Here is an 18,882-nt window from a genome sequence, read left to right as displayed (position 1 = left end):
CACTACAAAAATAGAGCCACCCGTTCTCTAATGCGACTTGCACGTCAGAGCACGGTATCACGTGTGTGGTTTATGGATATACTAGCCTATTGTGGTGATGCCAAAAATGTTTCAGTACACTGCTCTTAAGAGGTTCATAAATTCACAATAAATTATTATCAATTCATTTATCCGCCAAAATGGCCTCCAGGTTTAAACGCTTTGAGTATTATGGCTTCATTTAATATGTAACTGCTGTAGCGCTCAAATATATTTCCATAATGTGTTCTTATTCATATTTTATGAATATTATTATTATTATTTACTGGAACCGCAATGCATGCCAAAAATGGAAGACGGAGGAAAAAATAGGTAGTATGATCACGTATAAAATAATGATTAGTATCGCCGAGGGTGATAAAGGACCTGTTGGACCCCATAACATAGAGAACACGAGGTCACAGCTATCCCAACATGCGGAAACATGCGCCGGTTGATGTAATCACAAGAAAATACGCTTTTGCGGCCAGATGGAATAAATTAGAAGAGGCTGAAGTGTTTGGGACACTACGAGCTTATATCTCTTCCTGTAACTACGCTAAATAGATTTAATAAAATGCATGTGGAACATGACATAGTGGAGTATTCGTCGGTACAGATTTGGAAATTATATAAAGCCACTAATACGCAGAGCGTGGCTTCTCTTAGGTAACTACACTTAGGTTATTATACTGATGCAAAGAGCTAGTTCCTCCAGACTGCTTCAAGGCCAGGTGCCTCCCTATATTACAGTTACTGCAGTACAAGCACATCGACCCAGGTGGATGAGAGAGACCTGACCGAGCTTCTGGTGTCCTACAAGGTCCTCAAAAACAGCGATGCTCTCAAAAACAACACCTGGACCGCCTGCTCTGTCAGAGGAACCAGTGAGTAACGCCATGACGTCTCGTCTCACCAGTGTGACTCACTATCCCACACATTCTCTTCCTTCAACTACCCACCCACTTGGGCTGGACGGTAGAGCAACGGTCTCGCTTCATGCAGGTCGGTGTTCAATCCCCGACCGTCCAAGTGGTTGGGCACCATTCCATCCCCCGTCCCAATCCAAATCCTTATCCTGATCCCTTCCAAGTGCTGTATAGTCTAATGGCTTGGCGCTTTCCTTTCATAATTCCCTCCCTCCCCTCTCCCTTCAACTGTACCTTCACAACCTAACTTGGGCCTAATCTAGAACACCTAAGCCTTCCACAAAATATGAGCCCTCAATCACCTCTAAAGTTTGTTTTTGTTTGAAACAAATAAATAATCATGTAAACGACCCGTTCGGTGGTTGTGTTAATACTTTAGTAATATGAAACGTGATATATTTCGAAAATTTAATATTTCTATAATCAACGATTAAATAAATTACCAACACAATTTATTAGGCTTAAGGCAATTGTATACATTCTGAAGTATTTCGTGCGTGAATTTAACTTATTAAGCAGCTAGACTCACGATTTTCTCTAGCAATATAAATGTTTATATTAAAACATTGGCCACTTTTCTCAGGTGGAGATGGCTACAGGGCTGCGGGGGTCCAGCCGTGTCCACTCCGTGAGTACCACACCTGTTTCTCTGGGGCATCATACTTCTCTGGGGCATCACTCTCTGGGGCATCATACTTCTCAGGGGCATCACTCTCTGGGGCATCATACTTCTCAGGGGCATCACACCTTTCAGGGGCACCGCGCTTCTTGACGAAACATCCAGTGCGCTCAAGACAAAAATAAAATTCTAAATTGTAATTGAAATAGATACACGAGACAAGATCTGGCTTTGTGTTTCCTCCTGATGAATACCTTACCTTGAGACATGAAATACATTACCATCCAACAATTAATTCACCAACAATCCCTCACTAGAATGTGGTTCAACAACACCTGACGCAGAGGCCGACCCGCCGCCTGGCGCCTCCACTCGTCTCCCTCAAAGAGTCAAACCAAAACTCTCCCGACGCTTACCGCTGGAGGAACTCACTCCCCAGGACTCCTCCTGGACCAGGATCCAGGGAGGGAAGGACGCGAACATCGGGGAGTGGCCTTGGGTTGTGTATCTCAAGATCAAGGTCTCAGGATCTTTTGTAGAATGTGGTGGCTCCATTATCTCTCCTCTGTATGTACTGACTGCGGCGCACTGCGTCTTCGATGTGTGAGTATTGGCAGTGTTGTGTAGTGGGTGGGTGGTTGTTAGTGGTGTAGTGGGTGGGTGGTTGTATCACTGTAGTCGCTACACTGTAGTGAGTGTCGTTGCAGCATCAACTGTGTTACTGTGCTACTCCTTGCATCTACAGGGGAAAAAGAAGGCAATGATGTGAACCCTAACTTGCAAGAAAAATCTTAGAATTAAAACAAGGGAAATTATATATGTGCAGCAGCATTTGAATGCGTTAACCTTCTCACTGCCCTCGGAGACGAATGGTGAGTGAATAAAAATGTACCAGGGAACGTGGTGCATTTTTGTAGATGATGGGTTGCAGCCTAGTGACGGTAGGTACAGCTCTTTGTTGCAGCCTAGCGACGGCTGTAGCCTCATTGCATGCCTGTGTACCTTTACAAGTTTTCTAATGTGCTTTTTGAGATGATACCAGGACATAGCTGCAAACTAGGACAGGTCTCGCCTAAGTAGAGTACAGTTTTTGTAATGATATTAATGTTCCTGAAGGCGGTTCTAATGTTTACTGGTTTAGAGTATGCTCAGCCCATCCTCCTGTTTTGGTAGTTCTTATAGTAACGATGAGGACCGTAGTATATATACCGACGTACAACGAAATTATAAAGTAGAAATCGGCACTATTGAGTTGGACAAACCGGAAAACTATTTTTTACTGGTGTTGCAAAGACAAACTAAACTAACCTACCCTAACTTTCCTAGGTCTAATACACGATATCTGAGGCCTAAAATAGTACATATGTTTTGTTTTGATCTCAATTACTTTTAAGTTATAAGGTGTAAGTGTTTCTACATTATGTCCGACATATTTTGCATAATAGTGGCTTCATTGATGTTGGAAAAGCATCAGATATAAAGCACTTTTACCTCACCCTAGACAAGCTTCTATGCCTGCACATAGAAGATGGTCATCTGCATCATCTCTTGTAGCTAACATGACCTAGTGGCTCAGCTGTACTGAGTACAGCTTGCAACTGTACTCAGATCTGTACCTGTAATTGAGAAGTTAATTATTTGAACTGATTTTCTTATTATATACTGTGTTCTTCAGGAATAAGAAGAAGGGAGACTCTGTGAGGGTTATCGCCTCCGAGTATGACTTGAAGGACGAGATGGAGACGGACAGGCAGAGTGTGATCGTTAGGCGTGTCAGGATCTACCCTCGCTACGACAACGTCGCCCAGGTACGACCACGTCACTCAGGCACGACCACGTCACCCAGGTACGACCACGTCACCCAGGTACGATCACGTCACCCAGGTACAACCACGTCACCCAGGTACGACCACGTCACCCAGGTACGACCACGTCACCCAGGTACGATCACGTCACCCAGGTACAACCACGTCACCCAGGTACGACCACGTCACCTAGGTACGACCACGTCACCCAGGTACGAGAAGTTAAACCATGCAACACTATAATGCGAGTCAAAACACTCTCATTTTACTTACAGTAAAAATTAAAAATGCTTGGAGTGACTGTTCACATACGGCTCAGGATAGGGTACATATATTACTGGGAATATGGCACAGGTGTTAATGATAATGAAACGAAGTGTAAACAATGTGGTATGTTAAGGTCTCATCCATTATGTTCTTGATTGTCCGTTGATTAATGTATATAGAAATACCGAGATAAGGAGTGTTACTGAAGAAATAGCCTACATGCGTTACAATGGAAACATATGATATTCTGGAGAGACATAAGAACGTTCCACCTAGATTGTAACCTTTTGTTGATGTCTGAATATCTATTGGAGTTGCGTGGTGACCACCGGCCAGGTCGGACGCTCCTGAGGTCTCTCCGCACTGGCTAGTGTTTACGTTGGGTGACTGCTGGTTTGCCCTGCTGGTGGTGGTTTGCCACTGACAGGGTGACGTTTGCCTTAGCCATGGGGTCGTCTCGCCTTCCAGTGCAGAGGACATTGTCGGCTGGTCTGGCATTTACGGTGCCGGTGGACCATCCATTGGTTGGTGTCGCCCTGGTGGACGTGCTTCATGTGCAGCTGTCGGACCTGGTGGGCATTCAGCTGCTTCAGGGCCACCGTGCTGTGGTCAAGTTCCGCCTCCAGGCTGCCTTTCAGGCGTTTCTCGAGCGTTGTGAGGGGCGTGTTTACCCTCTCCCTGCTTCAGCTGGCTCAGTTACGGTGGTGAATCTTAGTGTCACCTTGACGTCTGTGGCGGTGCATGGTGCCCCCTTCGAATTTCAGGACGACTTTTTAACCTCCTGTTTTGAGCGATTTGGGACAGTGTTAAGTGTTCGTTGGAACAAGGTCGTTGCCGGGCACTGTGTTGGTATGCTTGACGGCTCTCGCACCCTGACAATGTCGCTGAAGTGTAGTGTACCGTCGTCGATGTCCGTGTTGGGATACACGCTCCGCTGCCAGTATCGGGGTCAACCGCGCACCTGTTATCGGTGTGGTCACGAGGGTCATCTGGCTGCGGCGTGCGACGTGGGAGCAACTGGTCGGGTGCATGTTTTTCGTGCGGAGGATTTCCCGCCCTTGTTACGTTCGGACGCTTCTGAGGACGGAGTAGGTGCTGTGCCTGAGGCGCCTGATTGCCTGTCTGCTGCTCCGCCTGTTGCGGCGAATTCTACGGCCTGTGCGACACGTCTGATGACTGCTGTGGCCACTGGGGTTGTTGAGCCGGTGTGTGTGGGTGTCGGGCCGTCGCCTGAGCTGCGAGTAGTGCAGGATGTCCCGGTGGAGGTCCATGTCCCGCCCCCGCCTGTGGATGTGATACCGGCTCCCGGGGACGCGGGTTCTGCTGTTTTAGAGGGGGTACTTCGGCAGGGGGAGGTGCCTGCCGTGCCTGTGTGTGTTGGTGACTGTAGTTCTGCTCTTTCCATCCCTTTGCAGAAGCGCGCGCGTCGGTGTTCTGAGGCTGTTTCCCTGGATGATGTGGACAGTGTGGGTGATGTGGCCTCTTCGGACGGTGCGGGTGTGGCCTGTGTGGATGTAAAGATGGTGGCCGTGCCTGCGCGGGGCCTGCTGGGCGTGGTGTGGTGCGGCCTGTCTCGAAGCGTTCACGGCGGGCTCGGAGTGTGTCTCCCCTTCGTGGTGTGCCTTGGGAGGAGGGGGGGAGTATGGTGATCTGGCGCCTCCCGCCGAGGATGATGGTGCTGTGAGGGGCTCCGAAGTTGCTACCTGTGCCTCACCTCCTCCGTCTCCTGCTGTTGGATCTCCGCAGTGGGGGGTTGTGCCTGATGATCGTGACCTTGTCGTGCTGTTGCGGAAAGATGTGCGCCAGGGGGCCTCGGCTCCTGTGCCCGGTGGTGGGGTCGGTGCCGCGCCTGCCTCCCCTGCTGTATCCCCTCCTTCCTTGCTCCGGTCTGGGGATTGCCTAGTCCCGTCTGCTGGGGTCGTGCCCTGTGAGGATCCGGAGTTGGGCCCTTATCGAGATGCCCGGGTGCTTCCGATCCCGTGGTGCTCGTCCACTGTCTGGGTGTCGCGGGTGAAGGAGTTTGTGTATAGGGTGCCAGATAGGATGTCTCAGCCGAGGGCGCCGCCTGGTGGCCGGCTGCCTGCTGACCTGCGGGTGATTTGGGAAGCGTACTGCTTGCGCTTTTCGATACACAAGTTTCCGGAGAAGTATTAGTTCCCGTCTTGCGCACACTGCTAAGCCGTGCGTGGGTCAGCTGCCACCGTGACCACGACCCCCCGCCCCCCCGGTGCGGGGAGTCTCCCTCTAACGTTCGCCACTCCTCTCTCTACGGCCCATCACATCTACCGCTTTTGCCTTTCTTCTCCTCCTAACCGTCAACGCGTCTCCTTACGTCTGTCCTGGTGCAGTCATCGGGAGGGTTAACCCTTCATGCAAACTGCACCTATTCTCAAGAAGAAGAAGAAGAATATCTATTCGTAGCCTCTTTACTGCTATTTATGTCTTTGTACTTATTTATAAAAGTATTTGTGTGTACGTTTGTTAACACACTGTGTTAAATTTCAATGTACAGGTTGCGTAAATTAGTAATGAATCCTGGCCCTGTTGTGACTGTGTCCGATACAGTTGTTTCTTATCCTGAAAATCTTTAGGGTAAAAAATTGACAATTTGATGGGAAAAAATTCGACAATTTTTATCGTTGTACTCACCAGTAAGAGAAGTTCTGATCCGCTTGTCACTTGGATAATATTGTTGAAACTCCTGAGCCATCTATCTGTATGCAAACACTATTCTAGAATTTTCACTGATGTGAAATTCCTTGCCTTTTTCCCTTGAGCTAACGTGCAATAGGCTTTTTCATCTCTCTTCTATTTGTCTACATGCACTAGTTCACACTGCATCTTAGCTTCACTCACTGCCTTTCTATTACCTATGCTTTATCACGTACACTTCGAGAAAATTAAGAAAAGACAGAAGCTTTAGCCTTAATACCGTCTGAGAGGATGGTCTTAAACAGTTGGTACTCCGCGCACACACACCTCTCAGAATGCCACGCTTTGCATTCTATATTCATTCTAAGTTTCTTTTCAAAATTCATCACTGAACGCTTTCTCGTAGGGTTTCTGCTTGTAGAAGTCACAACTGATACATTACCAACATTTATAGCCGATATGGTGCACGGATGTTCGTAAATTTTGCAGATATATCCAAGGAAACCGCGGGCACATACCTCCCGCGGCGCCCACAAGTCAAAACAAACTCAATGTCGCCTTGTTGCCGCTCGCTCTTAGCGCTTTTCCCCATATTTTATACAGTATAATCTATGTTAGGAAGCACATCTTCAGAAAGAATCTTCTAAAGATGTATTATTAAATACGAAAGTACTTAAGGAAATTCCTGTTTCAGTTCTTCCTCCGTGGTCTGACACTCATATATATATATATATATATATATATATATATATATATTTTATTAAATATGACCGAAAAAGTAAGATTAATAATTCTAACACGAATTTTCTCAATCTTTCGTACATTATGCTTCACTGTTGGAGGTAAATCAAAAATCACTTCTCCAAAATTCATTTTTATTTCTAGTCTGACGCGACACGGGCGCGTTTCGTAAAACTTATTACATTTTCAAAGACTTCACAAATACACAACTGATTAGAACTTGCGTTTCCCTGATTTTATATCTACATTTGAGTGAGGTGGGAAGGGTGATGTGGCATTACATTTGAGTGAGGTGGGAAGGATGATGTGGCATTAGAGGATATTAATAGGGTATTAAAAGTATCAACACAAGACAGAACACGAAACAATGCATATAGAAGTGTTTGTAGAAAGCCTATTGGTCCATATTTCTTGATGCTTCTATATTGGAGCGGAGTCTTGAGGTGGGTAGAATATAGTTGTGCAATAATTGGCTGTTGATTGCTGGTGTTGACTTCTTGATGTGTAGTGCCTCGCAAACGTCAAGCCGCCTGCTATCGCTGTATCTATCGATGATTTCTGTGTTGTTTACTAGGATTTCTCTGGCGATGGTTTGGTTATGGGAAGAGATTATATGTTCCTTAATGGAGCCCTGTTGTTTATGCATCGTTAAACGCCTAGAAAGAGATGTTGTTGTCTTGCCTATATACTGGGTTTTTTGGAGCTTACAGTCCCCAAGTGGGCATTTGAAGGCATAGACGACGTTAGTCTCTTTTAAAGCGTTCTGTTTCGTGTCTGGAGAGTTTCTCATGAGTAGGCTGGCCGTTTTTCTGGTTTTATAGTAAATCGTCAGTTGTATCCTCTGATTTTTGTCTGTAGGGATAACGTTTCTATTAACAATATCTTTCAGGACCCTTTCCTCTGTTTTATGAGCTGTGGAAAAGAAGTTCCTGTAAAATAGTCTAATAGGGGGTATAGGTGTTGTGTTAGTTGTCTCTTCGGAGGTTGCATGGCTTTTCACTTTCCTTCTTATGATGTCTTCGATGAAACCATTGGAGAAGCCGTTATTGACTAGAACCTGCCTTACCCTACAGAGTTCTTCGTCGACTTGCTTCCATTCTGAGCTGTGGCTGAGAGCACGGTCGACGTATGCGTTAACAACACTCCTCTTGTACCTGTCAGGGCAGTCGCTGTTGGCATTTAGGCACATTCCTATGTTTGTTTCCTTTGTGTAGACTGCAGTGTGGAAACCTCCGCCCTTTTCCATGACTGTTACATCTAGAAAAGGCAGCTTCCCATCCTTTTCCGTCTCGTAAGTGAAACGCAGCACGGAACTCTGCTCAAATGCCTCCTTCAGCTCCTGCAGATGTCTGACATCAGGTACCTGTGTAAAAATGTCGTCAACATACCTGCAGTATATGGCCGGTTTCAAGTTCATGTCGACTAAGACTTTTTGCTCGATGGTACCCATGTAGAAGTTTGCAAACAGGACACCTAGGGGAGAACCCATAGCGACCCCATCTACTTGCTTATACATATGCCCATCCGGGCTCAAGAAGGGTGCCTCTTTAGTACAAGCTTGGAGTAGTTTCCTCAGAATACTTTCTGGCATGTCAAGAGGAGTACAGGCTGGATCACGATACACTCTGTCGGCTATCATTCCGATTGTCTCGTCCACAGGTACGTTGGTAAACAGCGATTCTACGTCCAACGAGGCTCTTATCCCTGTGGCCCGTGCGCCCCGCAGTAAGTCCACAAATTCCTTTGGAGACTTCAGGCTGAAGGCGCAAGGAACATAAGGAGTCAGCAGGCCGTTGAGTCGCTTTGCCAATCTGTACGTGGGTGTGGGTATCTGGCTAATGATTGGCCGAAGTGGGTTTCCAGGCTTGTGCGTCTTGACATTTCCATACGCATATCCAGGTTTATATTCCCCAATGATCTTTGGCAGGTGGAGTCCGGATTTCTTGGCGTTCACAGTTTCGATCAGTTTGTTGACCTTTGCTTTTAATTCGGCTGTAGTGTCCTTCGTTACCCTTTGGAACTTAGTTTGGTCAGAGAGTATGATGTTCATTTTCGCCAGATATTCGTCTTTTTTAAGAATGACATATATTGGCGACTTGTCACCTCTCCTGACAACTATCTCCTTGTTCTCACGAAGGCTTTTAGCTGCCGCTCTAAGCTCGGGGGACAGTATGGTGCTTCTGTAGTTGCCTCGATTCTTTCCTCCTTCTGCAATAAGTTCTGCTTGTAAGGTATCTTTGGTAGTGACCTTCTTTTGTGTCTCGAGGTCGAATATGTCGTCCAACAGAATTTCCAACTCCACTTTCCGGGCCATTTCACTCGGTCTGGACATAACATGACAGTTTATGCCCAGATTTAGGAGAGTGACTTGGTCCTCAGTGAGGTTAATTCCTGCAAGGTTCAGGAAGCCATCTCTTGGTCGTGGAATTGCCATAGGTCCTCCATATAATGTTGTTAGTTTCTTGATAATCCTTGTTTCAGTGCTGAGGTGATGTTGGTCTGTGAGGATGTCGAGGTGTTGTTCAATGCGGGTACGGATACTATGGTCGATGTTGCTATTTCTCCACTCGTTTGTAGCATGAAGTAGTTGCGTTTTTTTGTCTTTGATTTCATTCTCTGCCTTGTATATCTGATCACGAATCAGATCCTGGCGATATTTTATCGTGAAGGCTTGATTCCTTGCTGCTGGGTCGTGCACTTTAACATTAGTATATTTTGGTAGCAGTCTTTCCTGTAGACATATTTTATTAAATATGACCGAAAAAGTAAGATTAATAATTCTAACACGAATTTTCTCAATCTTTCGTACATTATGCTTCACTGTTGGAGGTAAATAAAAAATCACTTCTCCAAAATTCATTTTTATTTCTAGTCTACCTCGACATCCTCACAGACCAACATCACCTCAGCACTGAAACAAGGATTATCAAGAAACTAACAACATTATATGGAGGACCTATGGCAATTCCACGACCAAGAGATGGCTTCCTGAACCTTGCAGGAATTAACCTCACTGAGGACCAAGTCACTCTCCTAAATCTGGGCATAAACTGTCATGTTATGTCCAGACCGAGTGAAATGGCCCGGAAAGTGGAGTTGGAAATTCTGTTGGACGACATATTCGACCTCGAGACACAAAAGCAGAACTTACAAGCAGAACTTATTGCAGAAGGAGGAAAGAATCGAGGCAACTACAGAAGCACCATACTGTCCCCCGAGCTTAGAGCGGCAGCTAAAAGCCTTCGTGAGAACAAGGAGATAGTTGTCAGGAGAGGTGACAAGTCGCCAATATATGTCATTCTTAAAAAAGACGAATATCTGGCGAAAATGAACATCATACTCTCTGACCAAACTAAGTTCCAAAGGGTAACGAAGGACACTACAGCCGAATTAAAAGCAAAGGTCAACAAACTGATCGAAACTGTGAACGCCAAGAAATCCGGACTCCACCTGCCAAAGATCATTGGGGAATATAAACCTGGATATGCGTATGGAAATGTCAAGACGCACAAGCCTGGAAACCCACTTCGGCCAATCATTAGCCAGATACCCACACCCACGTACAGATTGGCAAAGCGACTCAACGGCCTGCTGACTCCTTATGTTCCTTGCGCCTTCAGCCTGAAGTCTCCAAAGGAATTTGTGGACTTACTGCGGGGCGCACGGGCCACAGGGATAAGAGCCTCGTTGGACGTAGAATCGCTGTTTACCAACGTACCTGTGGACGAGACAATCGGAATGATAGCCGACAGAGTGTATCGTGATCCAGCCTGTACTCCTCTTGACATGCCAGAAAGTATTCTGAGGAAACTACTCCAAGCTTGTACTAAAGAGGCACCCTTCTTGAGCCCGGATGGGCATATGTATAAGCAAGTAGATGGGGTCGCTATGGGTTCTCCCCTAGGTGTCCTGTTTGCAAACTTCTACATGGGTACCATCGAGCAAAAAGTCTTAGTCGACATGAACTTGAAACCGGCCATATACTGCAGGTATGTTGACGACATTTTTACACAGGTACCTGATGTCAGACATCTGCAGGAGCTGAAGGAGGCATTTGAGCAGAGTTCCGTGCTGCGTTTCACTTACGAGACGGAAAAGGATGGGAAGCTGCCTTTTCTAGATGTAACAGTCATGGAAAAGGGCGGAGGTTTCCACACTGCAGTCTACACAAAGGAAACAAACATAGGAATGTGCCTAAATGCCAACAGCGACTGCCCTGACAGGTACAAGAGGAGTGTTGTTAACGCATACGTCGACCGTGCTCTCAGCCACAGCTCAGAATGGAAGCAAGTCGACGAAGAACTCTGTAGGGTAAGGCAGGTTCTAGTCAATAACGGCTTCTCCAATGGTTTCATCGAAGACATCATAAGAAGGAAAGTGAAAAGCCATGCAACCTCCGAAGAGACAACTAACACAACACCTATACCCCCTATTAGACTATTTTACAGGAACTTCTTTTCCACAGCTCATAAAACAGAGGAAAGGGTCCTGAAAGATATTGTTAATAGAAACGTTATCCCTACAGACAAAAATCAGAGGATACAACTGACGATTTACTATAAAACCAGAAAAACGGCCAGCCTACTCATGAGAAACTCTCCAGACACGAAACAGAACGCTTTAAAAGAGACTAACGTCGTCTATGCCTTCAAATGCCCACTTGGGGACTGTAAGCTCCAAAAAACCCAGTATATAGGCAAGACAACAACATCTCTTTCTAGGCGTTTAACGATGCATAAACAACAGGGCTCCATTAAGGAACATATAATCTCTTCCCATAACCAAACCATCGCCAGAGAAATCCTAGTAAACAACACAGAAATCATCGATAGATACAGCGATAGCAGGCGGCTTGACGTTTGCGAGGCACTACACATCAAGAAGTCAACACCAGCAATCAACAGCCAATTATTGCACAACTATATTCTACCCACCTCAAGACTCCGCTCCAATATAGAAGCATCAAGAAATATGGACCAATAGGCTTTCTACAAACACTTCTATATCCATTGTTTCGTGTTCTGTCTTGTGTTGATACTTTTAATACCCTATTAATATCCTCTAATGCCACATCATCCTTCCCACCTCACTCAAATGTAATGCCACATCACCCTTCCCACCTCACTCAAATGTAGATATAAAATCAGGGAAACGCAAGTTCTAATCAGTTGTGTATTTGTGAAGTCTTTGAAAATGTAATAAGTTTTACGAAACGCGCCCGTGTCGCGTCAGACTAGAAATAAAAATGAATTTTGGAGAAGTGATTTTTGATTTACCTCCAACAGTGAAGCATAATGTACGAAAGATTGAGAAAATTCGTGTTAGAATTATTAATCTTACTTTTTCGGTCATATTTAATAAAATATGTCTACAGGAAAGACTGCTACCAAAATATATATATATATATATATATATATATATATATATATATATATATATATATATATATATATATATATATATATATTATATATATATATATGCGAACAAGCCTGAATGGTCCCCAGGACAATATGCAACTGAAAACTCACACCCCAGAAGTGACTCGAACCCATACTCCCAGATGCCACGCAACTGGTATGTACAAGACGCCTTAATCCACTTGACCATCACGACCGGACATAATGAGGTGATAGCCGAGGCTATCTACTATCTTACTATCCGAGTGCCGGCTATCTTACTATCCGAGTGCCGGCGGTGGGGTGGTTCAAATAGCCTCGGCTATCACCTCATTATGTCCGGTCGTGATGGTCAAGTGGATTAAGGCGTCTTGTACATACCAGTTGCGTGGCATCTGGGAGTATGGGTTCGAGTCACTTCTGGGGTGTGAGTTTTCAGTTGCATATTGTCCTGGGGACCATTCAGGCTTGTTCGCATTTGTGTTCCTCACGTGTGCCCCAAAGAATGAGGTGATTTGGTAAAATGCTATGCCCAAGATTACTATCCGAGTGCCGGCGGTGGGGTGGTTCAAATAGCCTCGGCTATCACCTCATTATGTCCGGTCGTGATGGTCAAGTGGATTAAGGCGTCTTGTACATACCAGTTGCGTGGCATCTGGGAGTATGGGTTCGAGTCACTTCTGGGGTGTGAGTTTTCAGTTGCATATTGTCCTGGGGACCATTCAGGCTTGTTCGCATTTGTGTTCCTCACGTGTGCCCCAAAGAATGAGGTGATTTGGTAAAATGCTATGCCCAAGATTACTATCCGAGTGCCGGCGGTGGGGTGGTTCAAATAGCCTCGGCTATCACCTCATTATGTCCGGTCGTGATGGTCAAGTGGATTAAGGCGTCTTGTACATACCAGTTGCGTGGCATCTGGGAGTATGGGTTCGAGTCACTTCTGGGGTGTGAGTTTTCAGTTATATATATATATATACACGTAATTCACACGTAATTAAGTGACACAAAATGTTAATTTGTTCTGTTTCTATTTTGGGCCTGTGCTTTCCAGCAACTTTGAATATAATGCGGCTTATTTTGTGTTGGTCACAGATTGGGGACATTGCTTTGCTGAAGTTGAAGAGGGCGTTGGTGCTGGGTGAGGGCGTGGCCCCCGCCTGTCTGGCTCCCCCTGGTAACTACGAGGGCGACACCGTAGTACTGGCGGGCTGGGGCAACCTGAAATTCAGTGAGTCCCACTTTCTTCTTACTAATTACTAGCTGATGTACCGAACCTTACCCGGTTTTTGTACACGGGACATATTTTACTACATACAATCTTCATGCTTGCAAAATCTTTATTGATATAGCTAATATTCTCATGGAGTTTCCCCAGTAGTTGAACTTCCTAGGAAAAATCTTTATATAGACAGTAAGTGTATGTCTTCAATACAAAACACGATTTCATACAGTGTACATCTTCTTGGCATTACTGTAAGACCCTCATTGCTATGACCTACTTTCCAACTTCCCTAGGATCAACCCATCCTCAGAATAGGCTCGTTAAAGCAGCGTCCGTTCTCCCAAGACGCATTCGTCATACTTAACATACTGTGTGTTAAAACAGATTTGTTCTCATATATAAATTACTTGTATTATATATTTTAAGATCCTATGTATAGTTTGGCGTAGGATAGGTTAGGTGTTTAGGTTCTAGTGACGATTATTTGTATTTGAAGTGCGTGGGGTGAAACATTTACAGAGTTGCGATTCGGCCAGAGGAATGTACGAACGTCATCGGTTGTGAGCCATGTGTAAACCGTTTTTTTAATCATAAACAGAGGGTTTGGCGGCTAGAGTAACGAGCATTTGGCTTTCGTTTATGAGGACGGGCTGTGTTTATGAATAAAACCGCTTTACACGTGATTCACAACTAATGACATTCAAACAGTTCTCGAACAATGCTTCGCTGATGACCTCTGTTCGAACCACAACGCTGTAAATGCTTCACCCACGTGCTACAAATACAAATAACTGCCAACAGAACCTAAACACCTAACCTAGCCTATACCTAAGTATATATTAAATTATAATAATAATATAAAATATATTTGAAATGAAATCGATTTTGAATACATAGTTACATTGATGAATACGTCTTTGTGTTGTTAGCTGCTCCTTGGACGAGTCTAGCCTGAGGACATTTTTGAAAAATAGTTAGGAATTAAAATGACCATCACTAATGGTAGAGCCCTGAAGCTAAAACTCCATATAGCCTATGACTTCCCTTGGGTCAGATGACCCGAGCCTTGCAAAGTTTGGAAGACTACCTCTGCTTGTTACCTTAAACCAAATAATGTAAATTAAACTTTATTTCTTATTAAGCCTGATCAAACTAGCCCAGTTTTGTTTCCATGGTTGTGCAGATGGTCAAAGCCCTGAGAAGCTGCAGGAGGCGACGCAGAAGGTGGTCAACCTGGACGAGTGCGCCAGGAACTACTCCACTCTCCCAGATAGTGATGAACAACCTCTCACTGACGAACACGTGAGTCACTTCTACTAGCTTTGTTTACATCCTCTCTCACCCCTCCTCGTCCTGTGTGTCTGGCAACAGTGGTCATGAGGACGGGCTGTGTCCTCATAAACAAAGGCCCAAAGTTCATTCCATGCACCCGCCAAACCCCCTGTTTATGAATGATGTCCGAATTACGGGTTGTTCATGCCCTTGCTACCTCTTGGGTGGCTTAATCTTAATCAATCAAACGTCCGAACACTTCGCTAATGACTTTTGTTCGAACCACAACGCTGTAAATACTTCACCCACGTACTACAAATACAAATAATCGCCAACAGAACCTAAACACCTAACCTAATCAATGCTTAAATATAGACAGTATGCTAATATATAACAATATTTATTTATATTTGAGAAAATTCCTATTTTGAATGAACAGAAGACGGGTTGAATATTAATGGTCAACAGAATCTAATCAGACCTAAAAATTCAACACCTTATAGTATGTAATAATATAACCTTATATTTTAGATAATACTAATTTTGAATACGCAGTTGGTTAAAAATTAATGAATGCGTCTCTGTGACGCATAGCCCGACGCCTCGACGGGCCTAACCTAAGGGCAGGTTGATAATAAGAGTGGTCTGGCAGGTGTTGTATAATGAGTGGTCTGGCAGGTGTGTATAATAAGAGTGGTCTCCCCAGGTATGCAACGTCTGCACCAGGAGTCGACAGCTGTCAAGGGGACTCTGGGGGTCCTGTTATGCTTCGGAAAGGATCAACCTGGTACAGGTAACCACCAATCTCTGCACTAGGATAGAATTTCAACTGATATGGTTCTAATCATATATATTATATATATATATATATATATATATATATATATATATATATATATATATGCGAACAAGCCTGAATGGTCCCCAGGACATATGCAACTGAAAACAAATCTGGGGTGTGAGTTTTCAGTTATATATATATATATATATATATATATATATATATATATATAATATCAGGCATATATGCACCATATTTAAGTGACTATCAGGTGTTTTACAAGTGGCTAACAAGTGTGTTTGTCTTGCATGGTGGGAATTGGTCATATGGACACCGGTGTGCGGAGCCTGGCTTTCCCGGAGTCAACACCTTCGTTCCCAGTTACATCTCTTGGATACTCGACACCATGGAGGAAACAGTCCTGCGGTTGAATCAACGTTATCGTCGTTGATTCCAGGTCGATAACAACCGAGAAAACAAGTGGGAAAAAGACTCCATGGACAATCAATCCCATAGGCAGACGATGAGTCACAATAACGTGACGGAAAGACATGAAGACCAAACCACACACCAGAAAATGAGGAGACGACGACGACGTTTCGGTCCGTCCTGGACCATTATCAAGGTTGTTATTTTAGATTCGGCTACTGGGAACAAAAAGTTGCAAGTACCACGGGCTATGGTAAGCCCGTAGTGGACTTACCTGGCATAGAAGCGCGGCTGTAACTGGATGTACCGGAGTGAGATTGATTGATAAAGATTAAGCCACCCAAAGGTGGCACGGGCATGAATAAGTGGAGGCCGCTACCTCCCCTGTGGTAGCAGCCATCTTTGTTGTTGACATTTTTCAACGTGTGTGTGTGTGTACTCACCTAGTTGTGCTTGCGGGGGTTGAGCTCTGGCTCTTAGTCCCGCCTCTTAACTGTCAGTCAACTGGTGTACAGGTTCCTGAGCCTACTGGGCTCTACCATATTTGCATTTGAAACTGTATGGAGTCTGCCTCCACCACATCACTGCCTAATGCATTCCATCCGTTAACTACTCTGACACTGAAAAAGTTCCTTATAATGTCCCTGTGGCTCATGTGGGTACTCAGTTTCCACCTGTGTCCCCTTTTTCGCGTACCACCAGTGTTAAATAGTTTATCCTTGTTTACCCAGTCGATTCCCTGAGGATTTTGTAGGTTGTAATCATGTCTCCCCTTACTCTTCTGCCCTCCAGGGTCGTAAGGAGTGTGTAATTACCTAAGTGTAGTTACAGGATGAGAGCTACGCTCGTGGTGTCCGTCTTCCCAGCACTCTTTGTCATATAACGCTTTTGAAACTACTGACGGTCTTGGCCTCCACCACCTTCTCACTCAACTTGTTCCAACCGTCTACCACTCTATTTGCGAAGGTGAATTTTCTTATATTTCTTCGGCATCTGTGTTTAGCTAGTTGTGTGTGTGTGTGTGTGTGTGTGTGTGTGTGTGTGTGTGTGTGTGTGTGTCACTAGTCAAACCTCGATCGATCCTGGAACTTCTGAACAGAAGTTAGGCGCCCAAACTTTCGAGTTATGTTGTTGCGAAAGAAACGGAATAATTGTTTTTCTAATGCGAAGATAATAAATATATGTATTACCCTTGTCCTAGTGGTTGTGCACCGGGTTTTCACTCTGCCTTCAAATCCCAGCTTGGATTGGTCGGTAGATCGTCGGTCTTCTATCTTACAAGGCCAGAGTTTGTTCCCCGAAGGTTCAAATGACTGGGTCAGTTCCTTCATTCCCGTCCTCGTATCTCTTCTAAGTTGTACATCGTAATGCTAACAGAACTTTGTTCTCGTAATTTTATTACTGGTGTTTGACTATTTTCTTGATCAACCCGCGATGCATAGGCACTACAAATGTTTGGAAAGTGTAGGCTAGCCTACATAGGTTCCCTATGTAGGCTAGTCTTCTCCAGTTGTCGTTCGCAAAGTAGGTTGGTATCCTTCAGCTGTCCCTTTACTAAGTAAGCTAGTCTCTGCAGCTGTTCTTCGCTAAGTAAGCTAGTCTTCTCCAGCTGTCCTTCGCCTAAGTTAGTTTTCTGCAAACATTCTAGCCAAACAGATCACACACATTTTCACACCTCTATTAGGCTACTAAGTCACATCTTTGTGAGTCTCTCAATCTGGGAATCATTGTGTTGTACAATGCGGCGCTATAGTTGGTTAATGCTTTAACTCTAATCCAGTTGTATAAAATTATTTTTATACTTTTTTAATAAATATTTATCCAATATAATCTTGGAATGTTGGAAACTCTTCGAGTGGTTCACTCTCTAGTGCTTGTGATGTTAAAGTTTGTTGCTATACTCATGTGTGTATATTTTATTTATTTATTTATTTGTGTAGCTGCAAATGGTCCTCTGGCATTCATACTGTATTTGTAAATAGTGTTTAACTGATTGACAGTCTTGGTTGTGTTGCATTCATAATAAATGTGTTCAGCTGTAGTATTATTTGGTGTAAAGTTTATATTATTAATGCTTATCAACACAATCTCTTATTATATAATTTACGTAATAAAACTTTATAACACAGATGATGTAAATTAGTGATCTTTAAAACTTCTCAATAAAGATACTGAACACTATTCTTACTGATGTCCTTAACAGCAATAATGTTTTGAGGATAAACCTATATTCCAATCTGTACATATTCCACGTAGGCAAAGCCTTGTGGTTCTCGTAAGGACACTCCAGAAGTACCTTATCTACAGTATGTTACAAAAGTGAGCATTTGTCTAAAGTTCAACATTTGTTTAAAGTTTTAAAAGATGGTATCTGGGTACATAACTTAATGCTGAATTAAGAAACATTGTAAACATAAGTACTTCCATATATTCGTACACCACAATATCATTATACCGTAATCCATTTTCATGTCGCAGATAGGCATTAGCCTATAAAAAATAGTAATATTATAAAATGTTATATATACTAAATGAAACATTACTCAATATATATATATATATATATATATATATATATATATATATATATATATATATATATATATATATATATATACCATGCAAATCAATCATGAACAAGGTAAAGCAATTATTAAATAAATAGAAAGCGCTAAGGTTAGCACACGATAATATTAGACCCAATAATGTATTACATAAATCAAATTCATTATCTTACACACTGAATAG

The 18,882-nt window shown here is 43.9% G+C and overlaps 1 protein-coding gene across 1 annotated transcript in view; it reads left to right on the top strand.

Annotated features, from left to right (window-relative positions):
- LOC138350166 (trypsin-1-like) overlaps nucleotides 1-16,156 on the top strand; it is an 18,298-nt gene extending 2,142 nt beyond the window's left edge. The window contains exons 2-8 of the mRNA XM_069300492.1: nucleotides 800-905; nucleotides 1,531-1,575; nucleotides 1,884-2,169; nucleotides 3,242-3,374; nucleotides 13,523-13,658; nucleotides 14,836-14,954; nucleotides 15,977-16,156. Of these exons, the coding sequence (XP_069156593.1) occupies nucleotides 800-905; nucleotides 1,531-1,575; nucleotides 1,884-2,169; nucleotides 3,242-3,374; nucleotides 13,523-13,658; nucleotides 14,836-14,954; nucleotides 15,977-16,156 (1,005 nt within the window). The remainder of the gene's footprint in view (nucleotides 1-799; nucleotides 906-1,530; nucleotides 1,576-1,883; nucleotides 2,170-3,241; nucleotides 3,375-13,522; nucleotides 13,659-14,835; nucleotides 14,955-15,976) is intronic.
- Nucleotides 16,157-18,882: the final 2,726 nt, after the last annotated feature.

Source organism: Procambarus clarkii, chromosome 44 (assembly GCF_040958095.1).
Source record: "Procambarus clarkii isolate CNS0578487 chromosome 44, FALCON_Pclarkii_2.0, whole genome shotgun sequence".
In the NCBI taxonomy this organism is placed as follows: domain Eukaryota; kingdom Metazoa; phylum Arthropoda; class Malacostraca; order Decapoda; family Cambaridae; genus Procambarus; species Procambarus clarkii.
This window is presented reverse-complemented; position numbering and strand designations above follow the sequence as displayed.